The following is a 9,218-nucleotide window of genomic DNA, read 5'->3' as shown; positions in this document are numbered from 1 at the left end:
CCGTGCCGCTCTTTCGGGGGCAGCGCCGCTCTAAATTATTCAGCACATCAAGTGGAAAGAGCCCAGAGACGAAAATAAGAAGTCGGTAATGAGGAATTTCAGAAAATAAATAAGAAAGAAAAAAAAAAAAGTTTGGTGTTCTACTTTTTACGATGTAAATAAATAACTTTTAACTGAAGTGTTTTAATTTTCGGAGAATCTGGTCAGCTTTTATCAAAATTAAAAATGTTATAAAAGTACAAAAGGACCCAGGGGCCCTTAAAACAGGCGAGACTTTAAAAAATGTTTAAAATGTACGGTCGTTTGAATACTTCTGTTGTGTTAAAAAAAAATGGTGTAAATATATTTTTTTGCATTGATAATAATAATTCTTGTCGCAATATTATGACTTTGCTAGATCCTGAGGTGATTTTGGTGTGTGGGTGATCAAAGACCGAAGTGTCTCAGTTGCAACGCCGGCGTGCACCGCTGACCTATACTTGGTGATCCCATTGGGTTGCATCTGCCGGTCGTTGCCATGGCAATCGTCCTGCGACACGCCGTCGGGGCCACCGCTGCTGCTTCTGCCCCCAAACATGATGCCACCGTCCTCTTCCTCAAAGGAACGACTCGCTACCGTCTCGAAACCGCTCAGGGAGAGCTCCGAGTCGGAACCTGGTAAAATAGATCTTTTTTTTAAACTTTCTGTGGAAATATGATGATTAAAAAAAATGTGTCCTCTTACATAATAATATTGTCCAAAAAAATCTTTTCCATTTCTTCCTATGCAACTGACCAGACAAGGCGTCGTGGAACTCATCGTCGCTGAGCCCGCTGGAGCCCTTGACGACCACCTGCTCCAACTCGTGATGCTCGCTGGCCAGCGTCTGCAGCGCTTTGGACAGGATCTTATTCTTCTCCACCTCCAGCTCCAATTTCATGCTACGCACCTGCACACACATACACACACACACACACACACACACACACACACACACACACACACACACACACACACACACACACTATACTATATTCTGTGTACACACCAAGAAGAACACAAATGTTTAAAAAAAAGAAGTACACTGAAGCTTAGTTACTACTTTTAGTTGTAGTTTCAAGCCTTTTCTTTTTTTTTTTTTTTACCAATGAAAACATTTTAACAAATATACCGCAATTTTTTTAATTTTTTTTAAATCAGAACGGAAAGAGCAGCAGCCAATCAGAGCGGAGCTGAACCCGCACCTCTGCACCGCCGTCATCATTATGCCGAGATGGCGATGCAGCTGCTTGGGGTCGAGTCATAATGGCGGCCGCCGCTACCATTAGCCAAAGCTTCCTGGCTAATAGCGAGCATCACAAAAGCACTTTTCTCTCCCAAAATTTAGCTCACCAGATGGTGTGAAAAACAAGTAAGGTGATATTGAGGCCAAACTGGTCGTGTGCCACATCAAATAAGTAAAAAAAAAGTGAATCTTGGAGAAAAGGCCCTGTGAGCACTCAAAAAGGAAAACTTCTTCAATGACATTTTTCACAGAAAAAAAAGATTTACCATCTAAAAGGGAAAAAAGTTGCAGATTTTTTTTTTTTAAATAGATTTTAGGAGTACAAAAAAAATATAGAATCTGAAATCTGTTTGTTTATTATTTCCCAAGACTGGAGTGAGATTTTCTAAATACGACTAACATAACAAAACGAATCCTAAACTTGAAAAAAGACAAAGAGCGTTTTTTGAACAAGTGTATTTCCTTTAGGTTGGAGTCACACTGGAGATGATTTGGCATCTTTAAAATGCACACCCCGCTGCTTCATTCGTTGAAAAGGAGAATAATCAGGTTATTCCTGCTGAGAGCCAGCCTATTCGCGAGAATTCGAGGGGGTGGGACCGTGAGCTTTTTATGCCTGCACACGTCTCAGTTGAAAAGGCTTCGCCCAGCTGAGGCGAGGAGGCCCGGGCCAAGGTGTCAGAACCCAGAAAGCTGCGACCCAGCTCTTCCGCTGGATGATCTGGCAGCTTGATTGCTCTCTAATGAGCACGCTAATTCATTCCTTTTTTTTTTTTCTTTCACACCAAGCTCTGGAAACGTGTGTGAGGCATGAATGGTGCCGTTGTCACTGCAGATGGTGGCCGATCTGCTATCGGAGGATTAGCCGTGTTTGTGAGTGAAACCAACACTGCATTAGGTACAGATTAAGATCTCACTCAACCATTTTGCCTTTGACAAAAAAAATATATATATATAACTGTCCAAACAATGGCTATTTGAACATAAACGGTGCAGCAACACATATAGACAGACACAATATTCACAAGCATCTATTTTTTTATGCTCTTGAAAAAAAAAAATACGGCCTACTGAGGCATTGTGACCGTCTTCTTCTACTATATACTATACATGTATGTATTAACCCACCCCCTAGTGGCCAGAAAGAACCATACAGTGAATATATGAAATCCCGATTCTCAAACTGGTACGTAACGTTTTCATGACCTAGTTTGAATTGTGAATGTCAAGAAGTAACTTACCACTTCTTGTTTGGTGACCAGTCCAAGACAGACGTCCAGATGGGAACTGGTCTCTCCTGACAGCTCGCGGATGGCCTGCAGCTTCTCCATCGTGTAAGATGGAAACTCTGCTCAAGAAAAAAAGGACTCATGGAATGCCTGACCCGAATTAAAAACCAGCCTGAAAACGCGTCTTATGACGATTACTTTTAAAAGTGAGTGTTTTTTACTTTCAGATTTATTCGACTTAGTTGTGCTTGTTTTAACCTTGCAAACGATTATTTTATCCATTTGTCGAAATTCCTGAATATTGCAGAGCGCCGGTGTGTTTGATGCAGATTATTTGCCCTTGACGGAGGTCTGCTCTCGTCTGAGTGCCACTCTGGCTTTTCATATCTTTTGAGGCGAACTCAATAAATATGAAATAAAAGTCGTCGCTGTTGTCACCTGGTGGCAAGTCGTCCGTCTTGATGGCAGCCAGGAAGGCTTCCACTTCCTGCTCCAACTTGGCGTGGCTCGCCTGTGCCGCCTGCATCCACAGGCAGAGACAAACTAACAAACATCATCGAGACCACGTGAGTGAAAGCCCAACCCTTCCCGCTAAGTCTCGAAGGCAGAACAAGAAAAAAAACCAAAAAAAACAATCAGGAGTGTGATTGTGAGTGGGGGGTCTTTGCACAGCGTGAACCTTGCGCCACATTGGGTTTTAGATAATGACTCTAATTGCTGCTTTGCTGTTGTTTGTTTGTGTGCGCTTGCCACCTGCAGGGCGTGGGCTATCCGAGCCGGCGAGAAGCCTTCCTCCTCTTCCTCGTCTTCGTCCTCCCCGTGGCCGTCTTGCTCCTGGGAGCAGTAGTGTGTGCTGAAGGCTGAGTGTTCTTCCAAAGCGTCTAGCCAACCCTACAAATCGACAACGGGGGTGATATTTCACTTTATTTGTCGAAACCCTAATCAGGTTTGAAACTGTTTTGAAGCCCAAAACCCTGCCTTGATATTCTAATTTGAAACCCAAACCTGATTTAAAACCCTACCCCTATCTTTCAAAATCCAAACCTCATTTCAAAAGCCCAATTTCAAGCAAGCTTAACCTTGCAATTGTTGGTCACTAAAGTGTGCATCAATTGAAATCCATTCACTTGTCAGCCTGTTCTGACATGAAAAAAAAAAAAAAAAAAGACTCGACATCCGAGGCTGGTAAATAGCAGACTACAAAGCATGCCAAACAAGGCGGCCATTGACTTTTCACTCTCAGACAAATGTCACAGCAAATGCGAGGTGCTTTGTGTCATCTGTATTTGTGATGGCGAGCGGCGGAGCTTAAATTTTCCCAGTCGTCACAAAAAAGAAGTCGCCAATTGGAAGGCGGCGCCTGCAAATTGATCGAGCGGGACGCCGATGACATTGGAAGAAGTGTAAAAGCATGGAAACATCAAAGCGTACTTTTCTTGTCGCCTCGGGCTCCTTTTTGGATGATACTTTGAAGTAATGGACGCTGTCATCGAAGCACTTCAGGGTGAAGATGTACTTATCTTTGGAGCGAATCTAGAACAACAACAAATCAACAAAAAAATACTTTTATAAAAATAGTTTTTAAAAAACATATATCAATTCCATTGTTATTATTATCATAGGGTTCTTGGAGAGCACTTTTTTTCAGACTGCCAATACCAAGTACCGATACCGCTAGCAGAAATTTACATACAAAATGTTTTCCTCCAAAACAATGACAGATGATTTTAAATGTAAAAATGTCATTTGAAATTCTAATTCTTGAAACCACAACCTAAACCCTGATTTTAAAATGAAGTGTCTTGAAGCCCTAATTTAAAGCCCTATTTTGAGCTAAAAAAGACAACAACTGGTGTTTAAAGGGGAGTTGCTTCTCACCAAAATCTGAGCGTGATTGAGGGACTTGCATCCTTGCCTCCTGACGTTGGCGACCGCGTCAGACCTCGAGCAGCAGGAGGTAACGAGTGACAACCACGCAGATACAATGAGCAACCTTCCAATCTATTTTGAACATTCTTGAAATCTAACAGAGTTCAAACACTGCAGCAGAATTTAATATGAGTTTCAATGTGAGCCACGTCCCGGTTAAGAGGGTGTGCACAGTTATGCAACTACCATTAGGTCACATTAATATAGGAAAAAGTTTGGAAATGGTCTTGATGGCCATTTTTATCATCATCATAAAAAGCTGACATTTGATTAGTGGGTGTGTAGACTTTGTATTCACTGAAATTACATTTAATACCTGAACATCTCCAAAATGTCAGATACATAAAGACTTTTTTGCAGGTAGAATAAAAAAAAAGTGACTTGAAAGTCCATCAAAGTTCTTTACTGTTACTTTTCCTGAAGTAGCACTTTTCAGGTCCTTTGACGATTTTCTGCCATCTTTCTAATCAAAAGGCGAGCAAGGTCGGAGATGCCACCTACTGTGTGGAGTACCAGGACAGAACGCCGTTGTGGAGGACTACCCAGTAGGAGCGCCAGCCCAAAAATCTGGAGCTCTGCGGGAACGACACACGAGGGAGGAATCAGTACCATCGCTCCATTTTGACAGCGGTAAATTTGCATTTGCATATTCGGAACTCGCGCTGGGAAATTTCCACTTGGCTTTTCGAACGATAACCCCAAAGAATGGCAGCATTTATTCATATATTTGTCAAGTATTGTTTCATTTTCATTTCTTATTTGCTTTTATTCAAAACAATACAGCACCCATCTAGCAAACGCCACAATTAGCTTACCCGGGCTAACTCAGCAATTTATCGACACCTCGTGTAATCTCGTCACACTTCATTGACTCGTCACTGTCTCGGTTGTTTACGGAAATCATTACGCTAATCAATAGCCGCTTCACAGGCTGCTAAGTGAGGTTGCGGGCGGACACCCGAGAGGAGAGTAAGCAAAGAGGCTCGGTCACGAGTACATTTTCATTATGGAGACATTTGCATTCAAGCCATCGAAATGGAGCAATCAATGTCGTATTGAAGCGCTTTGAGAGCGAGCTTCATCAAGTGTTGCTCGAGGCAAACGCTACCATCTCTGCTAGCTGACACGTATGCGGTGAATTAACCTCACTGGTGGATAGAGAGTCCCAATTTGAAACCATATTTTCAAGCGTTAGCGCTAGCTTGGAAATCATACTAGCACGTGGTGGAATTCACCTTCCAGAGGAGTCCCTCAAACGTTTTGGCGTGACGTCGCATCCCCTGCAAAGACCAGAAACGTCACTAAGGAAACCAAACAGAGGAATTAGTGTCAAAAACTCACCCGGCGTGCGTCGCCTTCGAGTAATTGTCTCATGGCCGCGTCGCTAGCTAATTCCAACACGGTCTGCCCTAGAAGAAAAAAACAACATGAAATCCAACTTAGAAAACTTGAAATGTGTCATTTACTTTGATATCTTCAACTGCTCCCACACAATCTCAGATGAGAGGAACACGTCATCAACATAAACAGAAGAAAAAAATAAATAAATTCAACCGCATCGAGGCTAATTAACACTGTTAGGCCTCTCGTGTAATCATGGCTTCTTGAGTCACGGCGCTAATCACTGAGTACCAAGCATTTAATCAGGCAGAAAGAAAAGGAACACAGCGAAACCGTCGCCGTATCGGAAGCATTAAAAGCATTCGTCATCATATATTTTATGGAGATCTGTTTTAGTTTTCAGTGATCTCCCACATTCTTCAAAGTACTTGGTCAAATTAGGTGAAATCCAATGCTGGTATATTTTATTTATACTCAACGGATTGGGTTGAGGATTTGACCTTTATCTTTATCATATTCATTATATGCACAGAAATTGGATTGAATAACAAGAACTGGGTCACCGGGTTAAAAGAATCCATTCCTTGTTTTTGTACTTTGGGAGTAAGATCCGAGCGAAAAGATGAAAAAAAACAAAAAAAACGCTCTTGGCAGGTCGTTACAGAATGCCGCCACGCTGCAGCAATTTGCTGTTCAAATAGCAATAATTAAGAAAGTGCGCCTGGCACTCTGCGTGTGGGTCGATGGGATTTGCCAAAATGAAAGTCGCCCGGGGGGTCGTTTTCCTCGCGTCCATCCAAACAATAACACGAGCTGGATGGAGAACTTCCAATTTGAAAGCCGCATTTGTTGTTGTTTCCAAATTGTCAAAAAAGGGCAGTTTGAAGACATTTGCGCCTCCTTACCGATCTTGTTCTTGACGTTGGAGCGAGCGCCGGCCCTCAGCAGCTTGGCGGCGCACTGTTTCTGGCCTCGATAGGCGGCGCAATGCAGCGGAGTGTTGCCCAGCACGTCTGTGCACTCGATGTTAGGCGGCTTCTTGCTGCTCAGCTTCACGCCGAGTTCAATCGAAAAGACAAGCGACAAACGGTGAAGAAGTGAGCTGTGCTCGTTTTCCTCTAAAATACAGAAATTCTCATCTGACCAGCTGACTCAGAGTGACCGTGTCGCCTTCTCCCGCCGCTTCGAGAAGTTTACATTCCCGTTTTTGCTCTTCGGTCCTCTCCACCGCTGTTAAAAACCAAAAAAACGGCAGAAACCATTCGCCCGATTCGTTATATCATGGCGTGCCATGTTCCGACCTGCCAGCATGTGTTTGATCTCGACGTTCCGAGTGACGTCTTTGGGAATCTGAGCCGTCCCGTTGATGACGCTCGCGCTAGCGTTGTGGCGTAGCAGCAGCATGACGACCTCCTGACCGATTGGTCGATTGATTGCTTGATTGATTGGATGGAGCGGAAGAGCTGAAGTACCTTTCTCCCCGTAAAGGCGGCCTTGTGAAGAGGCGTATCTCCGACGTTGTTGGGCAGGTTGACGTCCGCCCCGGCCTGTTTTAACACCATCGCGTGAATGTCGGACCTTTCACGTGATCGTTTTTTTGTTGTTGTTGTTGCTATTTTTGAAGAACAAACCTTCAATAATTCATCCACCACGGCCGTGTGTCCAAAATAAGAGGCCAAGTGAAGTGGCGTCCAACCCCGGTTTGACTTACTCTTACCTGGAACATGAATCCAAAATGATGGTTAGATAACTTCAAACAAGCCTGTCTTGAAACTTTACTTTCACATCCCAACCATTATTTGAAACTGAAAGCCTTTCTTGAAAACAGAAGAGAGTGATGGCGACCAACCTTTGCAGTTGATGTCCAACGTGCTCTGTCCGCTCACCTTGGATGCCAGGAGCTTCCGAACGGCGTCCAGGTCTCCGTTCCTGGCGCAGCACAGAAACTGCTCGTCCTGATGCTCCATGAACACCTGAAGGCGATACGGAGGTGAGGAAAATGAGCAAGTTAGGACGATGCTGCTGTTTTGATTAGCAACAGCGTTCGAATCATTGAGCAATTGAGATAATTACATTTCTTAATTAGGTCGCTATTTTTGTTTTGAGGAAATAACGTTCTATTGTAATTACGTCCTTTGCGAGGGGAGCGAAGTCACATGAGAGTCATTTGCCGAACCGGTCGGACGAGCACAAGGGAATCAGAAGGCTTGAGCGTAACGGGAAGTCCGCGTGCTGAGAAGGTCACACGGGCACCGATAAAATTAATCAAGTGCTGCCGGGATGGTGTCAAAAGTGAGGAAATGTTTTGTACTTCAGGAAGTGTTGAAAGTCGAAAGGCCCACCCGGTGGCTTGTGTCATCATCAGTCAGAAAGAACCAAAAAAGAGACTATTGGGGAAAAAAAAGGCTAAATAACACGCCTTGCCAGAAATCGAGACGAAAAAAATGCCTCTGCATACCACAACTAACGACATTTCTCCACATTCTAGTTGCACGTTATTGTGCCTTCAGGAAATGGCATTTTGATGCTATTAATCTGATTTAGGAGGATTTGCGGCAGAATTGAAGATTTATGGCTTATCCATGGCTACACACAGATAAAATTCTGTTTTTTAAATCTAAATACCTTGATTGCTTCCATTTATTACTGTTGATTGAATTAGATGATATTCTTAATTTTGCACGGGGGTCATAATGACTGACTCATTGGTCACATTTCATTGATATCTTAATTATTTCTCGATTTCCTAATGTGCTTAACAGCTTATTTATTGTACTGTTTCAAATGCAGAATATCATTAGCTATGGCATGTGGAGAAATGCATTGATGAAATGTGTTTTAGGGAGTTGATCATGTTTTGTTCGCGACTGGCTCAACTTTTACAATACTTCCACAAGTAAAATGACATGTCGAGCCACTATTTGTAACACTTCGAAAAAGATGAAGTAACCTAGATTGATGAGGCAAGCGCATAATTACACAAGCAGCACGAGTGACAATTAACCAAGAATTACATTTCACAGGCTGTACCTTTATTACTATCACTTAGTAAAGGTAAACTTACCATTACCAGACCAGTTTTGGTTATTTTTCTGGAAAGTACATAAAGTGTACATTTTTTTCTGCCACCTTTGATTAAGTCACACACGTCAGTGGCTCAACACACAATAGTGAGTATTGTAATACATACTGCAGTACTTACTGAATGTTACTAGGTACTGAAATCCTGCAGCAGTGTCAATTCCCTGCTCGGTGCGGCTGCATGTGATATGTATGATCCGATCAACAAGCTACTATAAAATCGCAACAACCGCAAGGATTTGCCTCAGTTACGAGGTCGAGCCCACCGTAGTAAACACTTTGCACGCCTCTTGTCTTCTGTTTACACTCGGATCAGCTGATTTGGACGTAGCGGAACTCGTGAGGAGGTGCTTTTCAAAATAAAATAACAACG

The 9,218-nt window shown here is 43.0% G+C and overlaps 1 protein-coding gene and 2 long non-coding RNA genes across 3 annotated transcripts in view; 2 read left to right on the top strand and 1 right to left on the bottom strand.

The window, feature by feature from the left end:
- LOC147047340 (uncharacterized) overlaps nucleotides 1–580 on the top strand; it is a 22,728-nt gene extending 22,148 nt beyond the window's left edge. The window contains exon 3 of the long non-coding RNA XR_015067999.1: nucleotides 398–580. This is a non-coding gene — a long non-coding RNA (uncharacterized LOC147047340). The remainder of the gene's footprint in view (nucleotides 1–397) is intronic.
- The window catches only part of osbpl1a (oxysterol binding protein-like 1A), a 31,655-nt gene extending 22,523 nt beyond the window's left edge, over nucleotides 1–9,132 (bottom strand). The window contains exons 1-17 of the mRNA XM_085928434.1: nucleotides 8,967–9,132; nucleotides 7,614–7,737; nucleotides 7,396–7,481; nucleotides 7,237–7,311; nucleotides 7,066–7,177; nucleotides 6,909–6,994; nucleotides 6,670–6,814; nucleotides 5,765–5,832; nucleotides 5,659–5,703; nucleotides 4,925–4,998; nucleotides 4,373–4,436; nucleotides 3,926–4,027; nucleotides 3,248–3,385; nucleotides 2,933–3,014; nucleotides 2,507–2,613; nucleotides 776–929; nucleotides 474–654 (exon numbers count right to left, since the gene is read on the bottom strand). Of these exons, the coding sequence (XP_085784560.1) occupies nucleotides 474–654; nucleotides 776–929; nucleotides 2,507–2,613; nucleotides 2,933–3,014; nucleotides 3,248–3,385; nucleotides 3,926–4,027; nucleotides 4,373–4,436; nucleotides 4,925–4,998; nucleotides 5,659–5,703; nucleotides 5,765–5,832; nucleotides 6,670–6,814; nucleotides 6,909–6,994; nucleotides 7,066–7,177; nucleotides 7,237–7,311; nucleotides 7,396–7,481; nucleotides 7,614–7,731 (1,637 nt within the window). The 5' untranslated portion in view covers nucleotides 7,732–7,737; nucleotides 8,967–9,132. The remainder of the gene's footprint in view (nucleotides 1–473; nucleotides 655–775; nucleotides 930–2,506; nucleotides 2,614–2,932; nucleotides 3,015–3,247; nucleotides 3,386–3,925; nucleotides 4,028–4,372; nucleotides 4,437–4,924; nucleotides 4,999–5,658; nucleotides 5,704–5,764; nucleotides 5,833–6,669; nucleotides 6,815–6,908; nucleotides 6,995–7,065; nucleotides 7,178–7,236; nucleotides 7,312–7,395; nucleotides 7,482–7,613; nucleotides 7,738–8,966) is intronic.
- Nucleotides 1,299–7,748, top strand: LOC147047339 (uncharacterized). Its single transcript, XR_015067998.1, has 9 exons — nucleotides 1,299–1,391; nucleotides 1,734–1,940; nucleotides 2,055–2,163; nucleotides 2,401–2,451; nucleotides 2,528–2,700; nucleotides 2,802–3,060; nucleotides 3,254–3,404; nucleotides 4,898–5,053; nucleotides 7,593–7,748. It is a non-coding gene; the product is annotated as an uncharacterized LOC147047339 (long non-coding RNA).
- Nucleotides 9,133–9,218: the final 86 nt, after the last annotated feature.

The sequence above is a fragment of the Syngnathus leptorhynchus genome, chromosome 13 (genome assembly GCF_054491065.1).
Source record: "Syngnathus leptorhynchus isolate UIUO chromosome 13, UIUO_Slep, whole genome shotgun sequence".
NCBI lineage: Eukaryota > Metazoa > Chordata > Actinopteri > Syngnathiformes > Syngnathidae > Syngnathus > Syngnathus leptorhynchus.
The sequence above is the reverse complement of the archived record's forward strand: the minus strand, read 5'-3'. Positions and strand labels throughout refer to the sequence as shown.